Source organism: Phalaenopsis equestris, unplaced genomic scaffold, assembly GCF_001263595.1.
Source record: "Phalaenopsis equestris unplaced genomic scaffold, ASM126359v1 Scaffold000715, whole genome shotgun sequence".
In the NCBI taxonomy this organism is placed as follows: Eukaryota; Viridiplantae; Streptophyta; class Magnoliopsida; order Asparagales; family Orchidaceae; genus Phalaenopsis; species Phalaenopsis equestris.
Window position 1 is genome coordinate 118,542 of NW_018165155.1, and position 20,976 is coordinate 139,517.

At 38.1% G+C, this 20,976-nt stretch overlaps 2 protein-coding genes across 5 annotated transcripts in view; one reads left to right on the top strand and one right to left on the bottom strand.

The window, feature by feature from the left end:
• Positions 1-20,976, bottom strand: part of LOC110030396 (eukaryotic translation initiation factor 2A) — a 121,835-nt gene that overhangs the window by 96,307 nt on the left and 4,552 nt on the right. The window lies entirely within an intron of this gene.
• Positions 17,878-20,970, top strand: LOC110030399 (disease resistance protein RPS2-like). The gene has a single exon (XM_020733097.1). The coding sequence runs from the start codon at positions 18,120-18,122 to the stop codon at positions 20,940-20,942; it is 2,823 nt and encodes a 940-aa protein (XP_020588756.1). The 5' UTR covers positions 17,878-18,119; the 3' UTR covers positions 20,943-20,970.

The following is a 20,976-nucleotide window of genomic DNA, read 5'->3' on the forward strand; positions in this document are numbered from 1 at the left end:
TCTCGAGCTCAGAGTGATAGGGTTCAAGGTCTAACGATCTTGCACTACAAATACACCTACTAGGTTCACTAGCAAAGTGACTCTAAGCAAAAGAGAATAATAAACAAACAAATAAAAGCACATCACAAATATTAAACAGGGGATCCTGAATCCCTTGCACAATTAAGCAAATATTAAACAAGGAATTTCTTAAATTTAATAAATAAAGACAACAATATACATACAGGGAACAAAAATAAAGCATTTTCAAGCCAAGAAATACAAGGTCAACTAAAATTTTCCTAAATCAAATTTACTGTTATTTCCCGGCAACGGTGCCAAAAATTTGGCACGCATCAGGTGATGTGAAGCACAAGCTGCTCAAATAAATATATGTGGTGTATCAATTGTATTAAATTTGAGTTTGGTTGTCGATTCCATAGGGAGCGAGGAAAACTCAATGAAGGAAAAGTTCCAACCTATTATTTCAACCTATGCATGAAAATTTTGATTTACTAATTCAGCTGTTTATCTATCCTAAATTTAAAAAGTAAATCTATCCTAGCAAGCAAAAGATTCTTATCCTCAAACTTTTAGTCCTGGCAGAAGGCAAATTAAGTTCACAAATTAACTCAACACACTCAAAATCAAATCAAGTGAAGCAATCTCAAACTTTTAGTTTTATCCAATAACCATCATAATTAAAGAGATAATCAAGTAAACTATTTACTATTCATGACAACTTTCATCAACACAAACTTAGTATTATAAATAAACATCAAAACCAAGTCTTTGTAAAGAAATGCTTAAGAAAATACAACTTAATTGTACTCATCTCCTGCACAATAAAGCAGGATAAAGATGTCTCCAATATCAAGCAATAAACTCTCTCAATCCTCACAAACACTCTTTTCTTGTCTCCTAATCTTCTTGCAAGTTGTGTGGTCTTCTCCTCCAGAATTCTCCCTGTAGAATTGACAAAAGAAAAATGGTGAACAAGCCCTCCTTAATTTGTGATCAAGTATTTTATACATCTTTCCCAAACTCAAGTTTTGAACTACCATAATTGCCAATTTTCGGGCACCAACATTGGGGCACCCATAAGTGGCGCTAGGGCACTACTATTCATTAAGCTACAACGCCTAGGTGCTAGTGTCGCGGCGCCTAGTCGCTCCTCTTCTGGAGCCCCTGCGCTACAAATACAGTGTTGGTTTTCTGAGCGCTCGGGAAATCTATCTGAAGTCTAGTTCCTAGGTGCCGCAAGATGGCACCACAGCGCTCCAAGTACAATGCCTCAGCACTACAAGTCCAGCACTGAATTTCCATCAACTCTTTATTTTGACTCCAAAATCACTTGTTCTGGCGCTTAGGCACCAAGTTCTTGTGCCTAGGAACCATAACATCTTTTTTGCTTCCATAGTTCTGATTCGATTAATTTTGATTCCATTCATCCCCGTTTTTGCTACAACATAAAATCTACTTAAAAGTGTAATATCGTCATCTTAAATGCAATAATATATGTAACAAAAAATACAAAAATTATCAACATACCAGTGAACTGCAATTACGTCTGTGGGCTGCAAAGGTCGGAATTAGGAGTTGCATGAGGTGTGGATCATGTAGGTCGTAGTGATGAGTTGTAATGACGTCCGTAGGCCTTGGGGGTAGGAGTTGGGAGTTGCACGAACTAAGGAACGTGTAGGCTATATTGGTCAGTTTTAATGATGTTCATATGTCATGAAAGTCGGAGTCGAGAGCTGCGCAAGCTGTGAACCACGTAGGTCGTAGTTGGTCACGTCAGTCGTAGTAGTGACTTGTAATGATGTATGTAGCTCGCGGGGGCTGAAATGGGAGCTTCACGAGCTGTGGATTATGTAAGGTGTAATTGATCATGTAGGTCATAGTGGTGAGTTGTAACGATGTTAGTAGGTACTTGGGCCAAAGTTTGAAGCTGCACAAGTTGTGGACCACGTAAGTCATAGTTGGTCACGATGATCGTAGTGGTAAGTTATCGTTGACCTCACTTTTGGTTAAGGCCTAGTTTTCCTCTTTAGTAGCCTAGGTCTAGCCATAGGTCTTTCGTATTGACTATTCCTAGAAAACTAGAAAAAGAACCCTCACCATTATAAATTCTAAACTCCTCTTTACTCAACTTGATAATGGTCCTAACCTCTAGCACTTAGTAGGTGGGGTCATTATGGGGGAGCCCAAGGAGAGTTCCCATAGGACTGCTTGCCCGTAGGGTTGACTTTAGGCGTTGGTCTAGAGCTAAGGCACTAACTACAATCACCTCACTCACAATCACTCAATACCCTAAACCCAAAATTCCTTAACTTTGATTCCTCGATCCTTTGGGAGACTCATATAGATGGTCCTCTAACATAGAGGACCCAAATGAGGTTCTCATTGGTCCATAGCTCATTTATGATGGTTGACACCCTAATTCTACCAAAATACTCAATTTGACATTTTGCCCCAAAATTCCCCAAATTACCTCAGTACCATTGAAACCCTAAATTTGGTCAAAATTCCCAAATTTACCCAAAATATCCAAATTTGTTCAAAAATCATTTCATACCTTTTGAAAATATCCAAATTACCCAAAATCATCAAAAATTGCCAAATTACCAAAATGCCCCTCCTTAGCCCAAAATTTCAAAATTACCAAAAAAAATCTCAAAAATTTCCAAAACCTTCCAAATATTCTCAATTTCATTTTTCTCAACTGCCACATAAGTCAATTTGACCATTTTGACCAAAACCCCCAAATTACCTTTAAAGACTCAATTTTCCCCAAATTTACCTCAAATGTTCATCAATTTGGTCTCAATTTCCCCCAATTTCAATTCTAAACTCAAATTCACCTTCCATATGACCAATCTAAACCAAATCCAACATGTGAAATTTCTGGAATTCTATAATGCTACAGAAGATGTTGTGTGGTTGATCCAAGAAAGTGGGTTTCAAATGACTTGTTATGAGCAAAAAGGCAGCCTAAAAAGAAAAGGAGGCTCACACATGGTTAAACACCAAATAAATGAGGAGGATTTGCATACATGCCGTATAATTTGTACGGATTTATATATCTAATGTATAAATTGTGAAATATAGGGTCTGTTTGGGGCAGCTGCAGTTTATCCAGCTTGTGCTGATAAGCAGCTTATCCTGATAATCTGCTGATGACAAGCTGATCCGGATAAGCTGACTGATTGTTTGGTTTGTGTGTTTGGAAAACAGTTTATTCTGGATAAATGACCAATCTGCCCCTTGTTCTGGATAAGTTGTTTAGCTATTTGGTTTGTGTGCTTTGTAAACAGCTGATTTGCAATTTTTTTTTTAAATGAAAAAGCTGGCACACAAAAGTTGTAATGTCCACCCCTTAGCTATACCAGCAACATGACATAAATGTCAGGAAGGCATCTATACCAGCAACAGGACATAAATGTCAGGAAGGCATCTAAATTTTAAATTTTGCAATACAATCCAATGCCAGCACATTTATCTCAAATGCTTGCCCAACTAAAGATCAAGGGGGAACAAAGCACCCTCACAACCTCACAGCCAAAACAGAATGCAGACAAAGCCAAAACACCAATAAAAATAACGATGCAAACCTTTAAATGTATAAAGAATCACATTTGCAACTGGAAAGCATAATATGTTCACTTCTTACGCAAGAAATCATTGTCAATTTCTCATGATGGCATCCTAGTATAGCCCTAAAATCACACAAAGGAATTAAAAAAATACTAAATTAAATTGCTAAGCAAAAATCAAAGATTATCTTCAATTAATCCAATAGATTTGGCAGAAATATCATTAATCCATAAACTAACCTCTCTTCCGTTCGCGACAGCTGATAGACAACCCCTGCACCAAATCTTCCGATGTGTACCCATCAGCGGCAGTGTCGGAAGTCTCCATGACATCAACAGGAGAGGAGCCACCAGTAGATCTAGAGACAGATTCCCCATGCTAGCGCTCTACTGAATTGAGCCATCGGTTAGGCGAACACCGAAGAGCTTCACTCTTCGATTCGGACACATGCGTGAGTTGTGCCCGTTGTTTCTGCAATGAGAACACCTCCTCGTCATCTTTGCCGGCAGCTCCGCACCGCGCTCACGCCACGGAACCTCCTTGATCTAGGCCCGATCAGCTCATTAGGGTTCTTATTAGGGTTGGGAGCAGAGAGAGATGAGTAATTGGATAGGGTTTGAAAAGGGTGGAGCGACTAAGGTGGAGGAAAGGAGTCTTCGAGTTGGTGGCGATTACTGAGGAAGAGTCGTGACTTACGGGCTTGGCGAGGGTAAGGGAGTAAACATTAGAGGCCGAACGGGGATCGCGGCGATATATCCGCGGTCCGCGTGTTATAGAAATTAGGAAACGCAATTTTTAAAAACTCTCCTCAAACATTGAGACGGCATTCGACATTTATCGCACGGTATCTACTTAACAAACTCTAGCCTTTTTAGCAGCCTGGAATTACATGATACGCAAATTATCAAAGCACAATTAAACCTGACCTCTGCAAGTTTCTTCTGAAATTCAGCCTCCAGCTGGGCACGAAACTCAGCCGCCTCTTCTTTCGCCTGCTTCAGCCTCGCCATTTTTGCTGGACATAAAAGAGATGTTAACCAAGAAGGTTGACGGCGAACCTCCCAAGCAAATATCTCATGAAATGAAAGCTAACACAATGTAACAACTAACACAAGAATGCCCAAACGAATGGAGATGGTACAATAGACCTAACTTGTAAATGAAGTTAATTAAATTAAGGGGTGTCAAAAATTGACCCGACACACTTAACACCAACCTGCCTTGAATGTTCGGGTTGACCGAAATATTTTTCAGTTTAGTTTTAGGTTACGAATCCTAACCCATTTAATTTTCAGGTCGAGTTTAGGTTGATCGGTCAACCCAAAAATGACTCAAAGTTGACCCGAGTTTGACCCAAATTGAACATTAATTACTGCTATGCCTCATTTTAAATGGGTTACACGTGTCAGGTCAACAGGTTGAAGACGAGTCAAGTTCGAACTGGACTTTCTGACCTATTTAATGTTCGGGTCAGGTTCAAGCCAAGCAGTTTCAGGTCCACTCAATTTTAGATTAGAAACTAATCGGGCCCATGAACCCGATTTGACACCCCTAATTTAAATGAAATGATCAATTATTTAAATTGATACTCTATATATTTTATATCAACTTTTTATCAAGCACATACAACATTCTACATATAAATATCTTATAAGATACTCTTATCCTAATAAAACTTTTGTAAGAAAACTAAAAGAAAAGAGGAGAATTGTAATGATTCAAAAAAATCTTGAATTATGGAGGTCTACACTGGAGTATAAAGGCCTTCATTTGAGTAGAACTAACATGTAATGCAATTTTAGTAATAGCTCTAGTGATAGAGTTGTAAATATGGTTGATCAAATCATTAAAAGATGTAAACATTTTAGATATCTCAGGTCTATTGTTCAAAGTGATGGGGATATAGATGGGGATGCTATTAGTAGAATTCAAGTTGGTTAAACTGGAAGAATGCTTCGGGACTACAGTGTGATAGAAAAGTGCCGCTTAAAAAGAATGCTTCGGGACTACAGTGTGATAGAAAAGTGCTGCTTAAAATGAAAGGAAAATTTTATAAAATGGTGGTGAGACCTGCAATGCTCTATGGCGCAGAATGTTGGCCTTTAAAAGAGAAGCATAAAATAAAGTTAAGTGTTGTTGAGATGAGAAAGCATAGGTGGATGATATTTCAGGGAAGGTGTAACTCCAGTGGCGGACAAGATTAGAGAAAGTTGTCTTAGATGGTTTGGTCACATTAAATGCCAACCATTTGATGATCCGGGTATAACAGTAGAGGTTTTAGCTTCGACTAATGTTAAGAAAGGCAGAGGTAGACCTATAAAGACTTCGACATCATTGTATAAAAAATGATCTTAATCTATTCGAATTAAATGAAAATATAACAATCCATAGGATGCAATGGAGAAAAATGATTTATGTAGCCGACCCCACTTAGCTGGATAAAGGGTTGTTGTTTTTGTTGTCAAACAAGGTAGGATTTAGACCAAATTCAGCTGAACACTAACACGCACGAAATAATCTGATCAGGTCAGTGGCAAGAATATAACAAATAGGAAATTTTGAATTTATCCTCGTGTAATCAGTCTAACGTTCCTTTCCCAATTAAAGCCAATATGTAACAGCACTTTTGGGCTATTCTTCCAGTTCTCGTGGTCAACATTTAGTGTCAAATTGACACAAAACCAACACGGCACAATTACATAGATGCAAATGCTAGAAATAAAAATGCAAATGAGTAATGCATGGACTTATTAAAGAGCCTATAAATTTCCATAATGGGAAGAAAAGATTTCGCTAAATTAAATAAGAAGGTTGAGATTCACTTGAATACTTCAAATGGCTCTTAAGAAAATAGAAATTAGAAATAGGATTTATAAAGAAATATATAATAAATTTGATTTTTTTTTTTTTTTGCTTAATAAAATTTCAAAAATTAGACAAAATAAGTTTATTTAGACAATGTAAATAATAAACCAAATCAAACCAACATTGGCTTGTTTGTTTGCAATCTTTTAAAAGTAATTCGAGTGTTTCTGCTGCTTGAACAGGTATAAAATATAGAAATTGTAAGTGTAATATTAACCATATTAATCAATATTTTTTTAGTTCAATTACTAATTTGATCAAACTCGGCTCGGTGCCACCCCTCTTTTGAATGTATTAGGGTATTGAACTTTTAAGTAGGTTGAGGAGCCGGCCTGGTTGTCATGTCTTAATCCTTTAAAATAGGTTTGATTTTTGTGATATGGAAGGTGTTAGGGTTTGTAGAAATTCTTATGGTGATGTGGTCACTCCTTCATAAGATAATATGTGGTGATGCGTATGGGCGTGAAAACTGTGAGGGATCATTTAATTGATGGAAAAATTTAGGGGTGATGATACATGAAAAGGATGATGTAGAAACAAAGTTAGGACAAAATTCCATGATCATAGCATTTCTATTTAATTTTTATATTGTGTGTTGTTGTAATGGAAATCAACATTGCTTCCTTTGTCATTTACTTAAGAGGAAACAGGAGCAAGAAATTAAAAGGGTAGAGATGTAATGGAAGGTTTTAAGAGACTCTGGATGGTAGAGAAATAAAGGGATTGAGAAAAATAAGAAACAAGAAAGAAAATTTACCCTTATATCTTTTTTGTTGAGGGTTCTAATTGTAAATAGGAAATTTAGAAGAGGTCTAGGAGTTATTTGTAAAAATGTTATAAAGTTTCATAAAAGCCCGACTCATGAATGAATGAAACCTAATTTTTACCAAAGTACTCATTTCTTCCTGGTATCAGCACCCTAACTCTACCATCGGCGTGGATAGGTGCAGAGACCCCCGGGACTCCATTTTTTTCCTTTCCTTCTGCTTGAATATCCCAAAGCAGCCATGACTGGGAAGGCAACAACGGGATCACGGCTCACTTGGAAGGCAATAAACAGATTGCGGCTCTCTTGAAAGGCAATGATGCGATCACGACTCATTAGAAAGGCAACAAAAGAACTACAGCTTGCTGGGAAGGCAACGAGCATATCGCAACAGGCTGGGAAGACAACTACCGGAACACAGCTTGAACCCTTGCTATATCATTGTTATTGCAAAGAGTTAGGTAATCGAAAACGCGCTCGAGCATGCCTTATGACTGAAAAAATATTACATCGACTCCACACGTAGAGTTACTTTTGAAGTCCAATGAAATTACGCCGTGTAGGTGATCAACCCGGTAACACAAGGGAATATTCTCCTCGTGTTATTCAGATGTTATTGTGTGTTATTCAGGTGTTATTGTATGTTATTCAGGTGTTATTGTGTTTTGGGAATATTCCCAGTGTTATAATAACATAATAACACATTAATAATACTTGAATAACACACAATAACACCTGAATAACACGAGGGAAATATTTCTAGTGTTACCGGGCCAATCAACTCCACGACGTAATTTCATTGGACTCCGCACGTAACTTACGTGCAGAGTCCTGATGTAATATTTTTTTTTCCCTATGATTAAACTGACGACACCTTCTACTACCGAAACGTCGTAGAGTGGTTTGAGTGGCTTGGTACGTGGCAGAGTAAAGTGCATGTTAAATTGGAGCAAAGGTTTGGAGCTTTTGGGGAAGAGAGATCCTCAAGTTTTGAAGGCCTTGGTCGGTCTCACAGAGGGAGCTAGCGTCTCGACAAGAACTGCTACCTCAGCACGTGCTCCTACAAAGATGAAGCTAGATCTCCCTCCTGTGGATCAAAAACTTGATGGGTCGGCCGCATACCTGATTTGGTCATGTCAAATCGATGTTGCTCTAGTTGGGTAAGAGACTAGAACCATATTTGACATGAGTCAAGCCAAAGAGTAACAATGCTAGAGGGATGAGTGGAGAACTGTGAATGTCTTTCTTTACACCTAGCTACTCAACTCGATGGTTCCATCGATTGTCTCATTCGTGGATGGCATTCGAAAGATGAGTGACATCTGAGTGGAGCTAAATAAGATCTATGTTGGAGCTGAGAACCACATGAGAGTGTTTCAAATTCACCGTGAGATAGAGAGAGTTGGTCAAAATAATATATAGTTTAGTAGTACCCCATAGATTTGGAGCTTATGTGGGTAGATTTTGATCAGTTCTCATAGATGTCGAGCCGTAATGATCTGGGGTGCAGAAAGGGGAGATCTTTGCATATATGAGAACTATGTAGCTTCTGGCTTATTTGAATCTGAACCCAGCATTTGATCAGAGGAGATCAATCCTCCTAACCCATGCAATGATTCCTTCATTGGATGAGGTCAACACCACGATAAAACAAGAGGAGAGTGATACGACTCGCCACCAAAAACCATGAAAAAGCCACGATGAAACGACAATAAATAGATGGAAGAAACACAAACAAGGGCTGCTCTTACAAAGTCAAAAGAAAACAAACAAAATACAAGGTTGATCTATTATTCGAGAGGTAAATCATCTCTCTCACACCCTAGACGCCGCTAGGAACACCACAAGAAGAAAGAAAATAATAGTCACAACAAAATATACATAAGAAATCAAACCCTATGTTATCCCCTTTTAATAGAATCCCCTCCCAGCATTTCAAAAACTTTCCCTCCAAAATTCTCTAATTTCTCCTCCTTGAATACATGATTATGACCCTACTAGACCCCACCCTGTCCTGATTTGCTTCTACAGCCCGCTTCGCTTCTTTTACGGCATGCCCTTCTTGCTCCGCCTCTCACGCAACTCAGACCATCCCACTTATGGGTCGGTTGTGTTGTTTCTGACTGGTCCAGGGTGGATCAACACTATTTTGGGCGTAACATTACTCCCCTCCCAAAAAGATAAATTGTCCTTAAGGTAAAAGGATGTAATAATTGTGGACCACCTCGTAAGGCGCCCATATTGCTTCATAGTCTGACAACCCTTTACACTTAATCAGTACCTCATTGGCTTCCCTTACTCCTCGGTGCACTCATTCAATCTCTAATAGCTCCAAATTCACGTCCAATTCTTCCTTCAGCATCGGCGGTAGTGTAGACAAAGTTGTGTGATCTCCAGTAGCACGTCTCCGCTGTGACACATGAAAGACCGATTGTAGTGCGGATGATAGTGGAAACTAACCGATTGTAGTGCGGATGATAAGTCACCGCACCGATGTGTGTCATCACCTTATATGGTCCAAATATCTTAGTGAAAATTTCTCGCTCATGAACAATGTCATATGTCGATAGGGTCTCAGCTTCAAGTTGACCATGCCCCCTGTTCAAACTGCACCTCTCATGTATTCATCCGCTTTCCAAGCTCTTGTTGACCACCTCCATCTGCCCATCGGTCTGAGGATGATATGCAGTGCTCCTTTTAAAGACCGTCTCTTATAACCTAAATAGCTCCTTCCAGAAGTGGTTGAAGGACACCTTGTCCCAATCCGATACAATTGATTCTAGCACCTCGTGCAAACAGACAACTTCCCAGATAAACACCATCGCGGCTGAGACTGTCGTGCAGAGTCGTCGTAAGGGGATGAAATGTGCGTACTTACTTAAGCTTAGGGCTATCAAAACAGCTCGTTGTTTGCGAACAACTCGTGTTCGGCTTCTTAAGAGCTCATGTTCGACTCATTCGCTAAGAAAGCGAGCCAAACACACAATTTTTTTGCACTTGATATAAAAATAAAGCGAACACGAACAAAATTTTGTCCATTCGTGTTTGGCTCATTGAGTCTTAAAAGGATAGTATTCAAATTGTTAGATATATTAGGAATGACTGGAGGCTCGTATAATAGCCTCTGACCATACCTTTATTATATATATATATATATATATATATTAGATTTATGTATTAGAGTATTTGGGATTGGACTGTTAATTTTTTAGTAGCATCTTTTCTATTATTTAGTTCTGAATATTCTAAAAACTACACTTATTTGAATTTATTACATGTATAAATGAAAAACAATCTTTCTTATCAGAAACAACAACAACACAGTAGATTTCTCAAACACAAATGTTTTTCATCAACAACTTTTTAACAGCTTCTGAAATGATATTTATCCTGGAAATAATTTTACGACAGGTTCTTAGAAAAATAGTAATCGCCCCAAACGCAACCTAAGTCTTGAGTTGTCCTAATTTAAATAACACATAATAAAGAAACATATATTCTCAACTATTTTTGAATGACAAAACTATTTTCAGTAAAATCCGATATTTTTGTATGAAAAGAATATATTTTATTACTTTAATAGAAATATATGTAAATCTTTATTATGAGAAATTTAAATTAAAAAATTTAGCTTCATTTGTACAGAATATATCTCTTGACCACAACTGAAACCTGGGGAGGGAGAATAAAACTTTAGGAAGAAAACTGAAATATAGGATGAAAAACAATGTTTGATTAACAATTTGACCAAAACTTCACCTAGAACGGAAAAATAATCAAACAACATCTAGAAAACCCTTGACTTATCACCGTGACTGACAATTTCTAGGAGAAAACAAATCACTATTAATTATCAAACCTCAAAAATAATTAAAATCAACCAACCCTAATTTTTATAACCACACCTTAGGATAGTTCCAAACTATGACCTTATGATAACAAATGTAGATGAAAAACTATCGCCATACAAATACCCTAGATTAGTCCAGTCTAAAAGTCCTCTGTTAGATATTAGGTTCCCCCGATAGATTATAACTAAGGACTATGGCATATAAAATAAATTGACCTACCCCGAAGACTACGAGTATCCTAGAATGAAGTAGCTCATGCTATAGATAAAGATACAACTACTTTTCTAGCGGAAAGGACTATCTTAAGATACAACTACTTTTCTAGCGGAAAGGACTATCTTAAGTCATTGATAACACGATAAGGGAGAACTCTCATTATTCAGTGGTTAATAGTCTGAGGCTACCAATGTACTCGAGACTATGGAAGGGCATGGGCATCTTTACTAGGTGTGTTACTCCTAAATTTATATCAGGTTGCTTATAGTTTCCTATTTAGAGGTATTTAGGTTATGGCTTCCTCCATCCAAAAAACTTATCCCTTTTTCTACCCTTTAGATTATGATAACTCTTAAATCAACTCACCTTAATCAAACACAAACTTAACTTAACTGACTTAGGGTGCATTTAGCACAGCTTATTGTTGTGTTTGGCGTTAAAAAAATGTCGGATCGAAGTTTGGTTTGCGCGTTTTGTGGGGGCGGGCTAAAAATGTCGTTCTTAATCTCTTAAGAGAAGAGAGCCACGGGATCGACCCTACGTCCCGCTTCGATGAAGTGCGTTTAGGGAGAACATCCCTCTCGTGCCCTTCTCCCCCGTGCGATCGCACTTGCCCTAACTGCAATATACTCATCGTTATAATAAAGATGGGCTTCTAAACTTTTCTACTAATTCTGCAATGTTAAGATATCTTTTTGTAGAATAAATAATTGCTTCATTATAGTATCAAGTGAAGTAGTACCAGATGTACAAGGTCTAGAAGTTGAAGAAGAAGCTGACGTAGAAGATCTTACTCTAGTATGTTTTCCGTACATCTCAAAATTCAATTTCCCAATAGGTTTATGTGATGGTAAAACTTCTTCCAAAGTCTCATATTTCACTTCAGATTCACACACATGGTAGTAATAAGAGCAGTATAACTCATACCTCCACTAGTTCATCCCTTTGAATAAATGAGCAAATTCTTGTAAATCAAAGAGCCTATATTAATTGGTTTGTTCATCTGAATGCAATAGTTCAATGTGGCTCTTTCCCGAGTTGCCTCACTAAAGTGATTAGTAGGAAGCAATCTATTAGAAATAAAATAGTGTCATGCACGAGAATGAACATTTAGCTTCGAGATTGAAAAGTTTACCCAACGTCCATTCTTAATCTTCCATACTCCATTACCATCAGTCAAAAATTGCATAATCTCGTCCAATTCATCGTCAGTAGGATGAAACTCAGAATAGAAAAAAGTAAGAACACTATGCAGCTTACAAATTTGATTGATCTGAATAGAAATTATATCCACATAATGCCCTCTCACATAAACCAAATCATCAGATTCATCTAGCAAATTCACATAAAATTCTCTAACAACTGAAATCACAGCGACGACAGTGAAATAGCTCTCCCATTGTCGCTCTGCAATCACATATTCAATAGTTCCACCAGGATGAAGGAAACTTCGTTCTGCAATCAGTTTCTTAGATTGTTGATTGTTGTACTGGTCCTGTGATTTCATGTTAACGAATTTATCAACATCAAAAACTCATTTTCCTTTTCCTCTTTTCATTTTAAGAACCATGCTAAATTAGAAAATCCTAAAAATAAATTCTAATAAATCTCAAATATTTGATTTTTAGGCTCCAACAAACATATTCTAAACTAAATAATCATTCACCCATGGATTTCTCACATTTCCACCAAATTCTGAGATTTTCGGCCAAACCCAAAATGTGGAAGAAATATATGGTAAAATAAAAAATTTTCGAAGAAAAGACGAAGATCTTACCCAAAGATGTTGAAATCTAGAGTTTGAAGTCTTATCTCCAAGTAAATCAAGCACAAATCCAAGCCCTAAGGGAGAAAAATGCAAAATAATGGAGGAAGAAGATGAACTAAGGTAAAAAATGGCGTCAACCGGTGGTTCGAGCCCTAAAACCTGCTCTCAGTTTGGTTCGGCGCTATAGCGCCATTTAAACACATCCAGAAATTTATGATTTTTTATATCATGACAAAGAACAAAAAATCTAAGATGTTTAAAATCTTTTATATCATGACAAAGAACAAAAAATCTAAGATGTTTAAAGTCTAATTTTCCAGTTTTAATGGTCATTTTTGGTTCGACGTCATTCTAAAGTCTAACATTCAAATACCCAATCCATCATTTCAAACATATAAAGTATTCATTTTTTCAACAACACATAACATGTTTTCTTATATTAATAATATGTTTAATACAAATGACACAACACAGTCATAGATATATACCAATACAATAAAAAGACAACATCCAAAAGTTCTAAAGCCTTAACAAAGACAACATCGGCACACTATACAGAAGAACTAGTTAGTAAGATATTTATCTTTCTATGGAATCACTTAAGACCAGTTATGAAAAATGTAGCCACCCTTCTATTCACCCTCCAAGAAGTTACGATCATAAACATGATAGAAAGGCACACGAAGAAATTCCAACTTTAACTTATCATCAATCCACTTGTTGGTGTTATACATAGTAACTTGATACTCTTGAAAACTTGTCAAATTATTGAATTGGAGTTTTAATTGTCAATCAAAATTCTCAAACAGATGGAACAAGTTTTCATACTTGGTATATAGTTGAGAGATCTCACCTTCAATCTTCCCAAGTTTGTTCATTAGTCGTTCCAAACTCAATGCAAGAAATCTGTTGAAATAAGTCTGAGTATCCTTATGTATCATCTTCTCATCTTCAAATCTCCCATTGTCATTGCTCTCCATAATCTCTCTAAGTTAGAAACCACTTTTCTACTCTCATATCTCTCCAAATTACTTAGAAAAGTTGAAGGGATGCTTCCATTCCAGTCCTAGGTTGTTTTATAGAGAAAAAGAGGGCAAAAAACATAACTTTGGCAGTTTAAATTAAGTTACTCGAACTGGCCAACTTTCTCAAAATCTGATTTTTTTTTGTCTCATCTTCAATTTCATTAATATATGTAAGACTCCAAATAACTTCGAATCTTCATTACAACAACAATCAACAAACAATTCAGTCACGCTGATAACTATGAGTTGCCTCCCAACAATATTCAAGGTTTTAATCTGGTTGACTCAACATTGTGATCTCCTCAAATGTAGCACTATCTCCACTTATAGAAGCTTTTAACCTATGTCCATTTACCTTAATTATCTTTCCCATCTTAGGATCTTAAATATCAACAGCTATATTTGGAAAAACTCTTACCTCAACAAATGGTCATGACCACCTGAACTTAAGTTTTCCTGGAAATAATTTCAATCTTGAATTATATAATAAAACTTCTTGTCCATGCTCAAATGTTTTTCAAAATTCTTTGATCTTGCCTCATTTTTATTTTCTCCTTATAAATTCTTGCATTCTCATAAGATTCATTTCTCATCTTGTCAAGCTCATTTAAGCTCATTTAATTGCAATAATCGCATTTAATTGCAATAATCGTTTCTCTCCAGCATCTTTCAGATTATAATTAAACTCTCTAATAACCTAATATGCTTTATACTCTAATTCAACAGGCAAATGCAAGTTTTCTCATATATGAGACTACATGGCAACATTACTATAGGAGTTTTGTAAGTAGTCATATAAGCTCATAATGCAGAATCAAGTCTAACAGACCAATCTCTCCTATTAGAATTTACAATCTTTTCCAATATTATTTTAATTTATTGATTGGATACATTTGCCAAATAGTCTGAGTGTGATAAGTTGTGACAATTCGATGTTTGATTCCATATTTTTGACTTAATGTTTCAATTATTATATTCTTAAAAGGACTTCCCTCATCTGTATAATTACTCTTAGCATTCCAAATCTGGTAAAAAAAACTTGCCTCAAAAATTTTTGGAACATTTTTAGCATCACAGCGAGGTAAAGCAATTGCTTTAATGAATTTTGAAACATAATCCACAGCTATTAAAATATATACCTTTCCAAAAGATGGTATAAAAGGTCCTATAAAATCTAAACCCCAAATATAAAAAATTTCAACTTCAAGAGTACAATTTAGGGCATTCCATTTCTTCTAGAAATATTTTCTACTCTTTGACATCTATCACATATTTTTATATAATGATTAACATCTATAAATAGTCTAGGTCAATAAAATTCAGATTGCAAAATTTTAAATGCAGTTTTATTAAACCCAAAATCTAATTTATGACATTTTTTGTATTTTTTTTTAGGTTTCTTCAATTGGTACACGTCTTCGAATAATTAAGTCTTTACATTGTTTATATAAATAAGGGTCATCCCAAAAATAATATTTAGCATCATTAATGAACTTTTTAGTTTGATGACTATTTAGTCCATAGGGTAAAATGTTCCTAACTAAATAGTTCACTATATATGCATACCACAAAACTCAATATTCATTAATTCCATATAATTGCTCATCATGAAAATTTTCATTATTTTTTTCATAAAATCATCATTTTCTTTTTCAAGCTTTAACAAATGATCAGTTATTTGATTATCAGCACCCTTCTTATCCACAACTTGAAAATTAAACGCTTGCATTAGAATGACCCATCTAATTAATTGTGGTTTTACATCCTTCTTATCATTAAATACTTTATAGCAAATGATTAGTATGCAAAATACATTTGGTTCCAATATGATAAGGTCTAAATTTATCAAAAGCATATGCTATAGCTAATAATTCATTTTCAGTAGTGGTATAATTAATTTGAGCTTCATTAAGGGTTTTACTAGCATAGTATATTAGTTTAAAAATGTTATCATATATTTGCCCTAAAACAACAACAATAGCATATGCACTAGTATCACACATTAATTCAAAAGGTTTTGTCCAATTAGGTGAAATAATAATAGGTGCAGTCACTAATTTTTCTTTTAATAAATTACAAGCATTAAGACATTCCTCATTAAAATCAAAATTAGCATCTTTTTTCCAAAAGTTGACATAAAGGCTTGGAAATTTTAGAAAAGTCTATAACATAGCGTCTATAGAACCAGTATGTACCAGAAAACATCTAATTCTTCTAACATTAGTAGGGGTGGTAATTCAACAATGACTTGAATATTTGTTAGATCTACTTCCATGCATTTCTCAGAAATCTTATGTCCCAACATAATTCCTCCTGTAACCATAAATTGACATTTTAAGAACAAAGTTTGTTTCTTCACAACATTTTAGAAGCTTTGTCAAGTGATCTAAGCATGAACTGAAAAATCATCCATAAAAACTTCTATTCATTTCTCAATTAAATCACAAAAAATTGACATCATACATCTTCGAAATGTTGCAGGTGCATTACATAATCCAAATGACATTCTCTCAAAAGCAAATGTTCCATAAGGACTAGCAAAAGTTGTTTTCTCTTGATCCTCAGAAACAATATGTATTTGGTGGTATCCAGGATATCCATCCAAAAAGCAAAAATAATTGTGCTCAGCTAGTCTATAGAGCATTTGATCTAGAATCGAGCATCACAATCCACTTCTCCTTATTCACTCCATAGTCAGAAGCAATCCACAGAGCAAGTCCTTTGATGGTCCGATGCATCCTCATCTCGCTCTCAACATCGCCAGGAGTCAACAAGCTTGCACCTTTCAAGGTGTTAATAACATGGCAGCCATGAGAGTAGACTGCACTGATATCAACCTCAGAGCGGTGTGCTCTTGCAAAGGAAAGATCCAGCTTGACAGCCTTACAACTCTTCAAAGCCTTGACTTGCCTACCTAAACAAATCGCAAGCGCTCTACTACTTTTGCAAGCAGAGCTCTCTGGGCAAATCACCGTCGTCTTGTCATAGAATCTCAAAGCCTCTTCAAACTGCCCTATACTGCACACTTCATTTCCAACTCTCCTTACCACATCAGGATCCACACTCACAATCGCTCTCCTCGTCACTGAATCCCAGCCTCTTCTCGTGAACGCCTCGCCGTCTTGCATGGCAGTACAACAACTGCCTTTTCCTCCACGCATTATGCTCCCATGCCTGGCAGGAAGAACATTGGTCATGACGAGCTCGCCAGATTGGTGAAGTCATAAGGCCATCAGAAGGGAGATGCGAGATTGATTGGGCTGCACATGAGGAATGCCAGTATTGGGGCAGCTACTTGGAGGGATAGATGTGAGAAAAATGGGGAGTTTGCTGGAGGAGAAGAAGTTCGCACGGGATAAACTGGAAAAGACCGGAGGCTGACAGAGTGGTATACTTGTGTGTTGTGTGCGAAGGTTTTAGAAGGTAGGTTAGTAAGTTTTAGATGTCAGAGGGTAAATTCGATTGTTTGCTGTCGTATGTTTGCAAATCACTGTTTTTATTCATTAGCAGAATTTCCTCATTTATGACAAAGTCAATAAAAATGAAGTCCGCTTCCCCAAAATTCAAGATCCCACTACTTCCCACACGGCTAAACATAAGCTGGCAGGCAGAGAAAGCATCAAGGAAGCTCCTTCCACTCCTAAAAAAAAAATTTATCCAGACGCCCAATTATAAGCTGAACTCAAAAAAAAAAAAACCTTCCAAGTTCCAATTTTTCTCCAACCATCAATCACTTGACATATGTTTGCAAATCACTGTTTTTATTCATTAGCAGAATTTCCTCATTTATGACAAAGTCAATAAAAATGAAGTCCGCTTCCCCAAAATTCAAGATCCCACTACTTCCCACACGGCTAAACATAAGCTGGCAGGCAGAGAAAGCATCAAGGAAGCTCCTTCCACTCCTAGAAAAAAAAATTTATCCAGACGCCCAATTACAAGCTGAACTCAAAAAAAAAAATACCTTCCAAGTTCCAAATTTTCTCCAACCATCAATCACTTGACACAACAAAAAAGCCACTCCCAATCTTTCTCCCACCAAGTCGCGACCCATGGGTAAGAAAGTCCTCGTCCGAAGCAGCAGAACCCTTCCCCTCACTCCCCCCACCTCCATCCCTCCCCCTCCTCTCAATTCCCCTTCCTCTATCAAAAACCTCAACTTCATCGGAATCCAACCCAACCTGAACACCATCCTTCACAGCCTCAAATCCGGAGACTCTCTCATCGGAATCTGGGGCCCCGGCGGCGTCGGCAAAACCACTCTCCTTCGCTCCATCCACACCACTCTGTACGCCGAAGCTCGCACCAGCTCTGCAACCTTCGATTTCATTATCTTCTCCGAAGCTTCTCTAACCTACAATCCCGAATCGGTACAGCGCCACATCGCTTCCCACCTCGGCCTAAAACTCCCACCTTTCGCGTCCTCAAAAGACATAACCCAATCCATCTTCAACTGCCTGAAAAGACGAAGCTTCCTCCTCCTTCTCGACGATCTGTGGGATGCCGTTGACCTAACACTGCTCGGCATCCCCGAACCCGCAGCCGCGCCGCTTTACCGCGCCGTTGTTAAAGACATAACCCAATCCATCTTCAACTGCCTGAAACGACGCAGCTTCCTCCTCCTTCTCGACGATCTGTGGGATGTCGTTGACCTAACACTGCTCGGCATCCCTGAACCCGCAGCCGCGCCGCTTTACCGCGCCGTTGTGTTTACGACTCGTTATAAGGAAGTATGTAATAGAATGGGTCGTAACTGCCGTCTTGTCCGCCTCGATTGCTTGGCCAGCGATGATGCGTTTGCTTTGTTTTCTGAGAAAGTTGGACTCGAAACCCTAAATTCAGATCACCGAATAAGAAAAATTGCGGAAGAAATCATCAACGATTACTGTCAAAGACTGCCGCTTGCTCTTACGGCCACTGGTGCAGCGCTGTCATCGAAGAAGACTTATGAAGAATGGGTCGTAGCGGACAGAAATTTGAAGAAATCGTCTGCAAATTTTCCAGGCATGGGCAAGTCATTTTTCCCCCTTTTAAAGCTTAGTTATGATAATTTAGACGATGGAGCGAAAAGGTGCTTCCTTTCTTGCGCTCTGTGGCCGGAAAACTACAGCATTTGCAGCGAAGAGCTTATTGAATGTTGGATGGGACTTGGATTCATCAACGAGGTTGATATCAGTGCAGCCTACTCTCATGGCTGCCATGTTATTAACACCTTGAAAGGTGCAAGCTTGCTGACTCCTGGCGATGTTGAGAGTGAAGTGAGGATGCCTCAGACCATCAGCGGACTTGCTCTGTGGATTGCTTCTGACTATGGAGTGAACAGGGAGAAGTGGATTGTGACCCTGGATTCTTCTCTGAAAACCGGGCATCATCATTTCAATTGGAGCAATGCTGAGAGTGTTTCTTTCATGTATAATGACATTGAAGCAGTTCCTTTGCCGGCAAAATGTGAAGGGCTGACAACACTGATACTGAAGGGGAATATGTCATTGACAAGCATTCCTCCAGGATTCTTTGCTCGGATGCCTGCTCTCACCTACTTGGATTTATCGAATACTGGGATTGCTGCTGACATTCGTAGGCTCACGAAGCTCAAATACCTCAATTTAAGTCATACAAGATTGAATTCATTACCTATGGATGTTGAACATTTTAAAGAATTGGAGTATTTGCTGCTTTACAGAACTCTGAATCTGAAGCCAATACCTAGGAAGGTGCTCTTAGGACTTTCGAAGCTTCGGGTGCTTGATCTTTCAGCCAGTGGCAATGGGTATGATTTGGATATCAGGAACGGCGGTTCTAGCAGTAGTCAAGGATGTAGATCTGCTGCTGATATCCTGGACTTGGAGTGCTTTGGCAGGGACAAGAACCGCAAATCAGCATTGGCCCTAGGTATCATGGTAGTATCAGTTAAGGCTGTAGGCAGGCTATCCAAGCTTTCTGGTGTATGCACAAGACGGCTATGTATGAACAATCTTGAGGGATTCCAAGGAACCCTTGATCTGCTCTCCCCAGACTTGCTTGGAACCACCAATGGAAGGATTGGGAAGAGGCTCAGGGAGCTGACCATCATGAACTGTGACAGATTGGTGAAGCTTATGATGGTCGATACTTCTCGTGAACCGGCGGTGAAGAGGACTGCAGCAGCACATGGCCCCTGTCTTCTGAGTCTTGAGATTCTGCAGTTCTTGGAGCTGAGAAGAATGAAAGAGATAAGTTGGAGAGGAGTCACAGCCGAAGACTTGCTTCCAAGCCTTAGAGAGTTAACAATATACAAATGTGATGAACTGAAGAATGTTAGCTGGGTGCTAAAGCTGCCATCTTTGGAGTACTTGCAGCTACAAGAATGTGCTGGGATGGAAGACGTGATTGGAAATGAAGCAAATGCAATCAAAATGGCCGAACAGGCATTTCCTAAACTGAAAGGAATGATTTTGGATGAACTTCCATGCTTGCGTAAAATTTGTAGCCAAACATTGTGTTTCCCTGCATTGGAATCTCTGCAGGTTTCTGGGTGCCTAAAGCTGGTAAAACTTCCCTTTGGCCCTGAGATAAGAAGCAGCAAGCTGAAGAAAATTCAATGTGAGAAGATGTGGTGGGAATGTTTGCAGTGGGAGGATAAGAGCATCAAGAGACAGCTGCTTGACTTCTGCTTCTTTATTCCACCTCGAGCGCCATTAACTACTCTTCCTTCTCGACGGTCTGAGCCAGTTGAGGAGAGGAATGGCTCATTGGGTTCTTTCTACCGTGCAGTGCTTTTGCCTCTATCACTGCCTCTTTTTTTGTTGCCTTTGAGCACGGTGTTACCTTCTTCAGTTTTGTTGATATGCGTGTTTCTCCTCTTTGTGGCAAGATGGGGACTTTTGCAGAGGTAGCGGAAGGATGAAACGTAGAGTTGAAGCAGCAGGA

Coding starts and splice junctions, on each gene's coding strand:
- LOC110030399 (XM_020733097.1), top strand. CDS start 18,120: ATGGGTAAGAAAGTCCTCGTCCGAAGCAGCAGAACCCTTCCCCTCACT.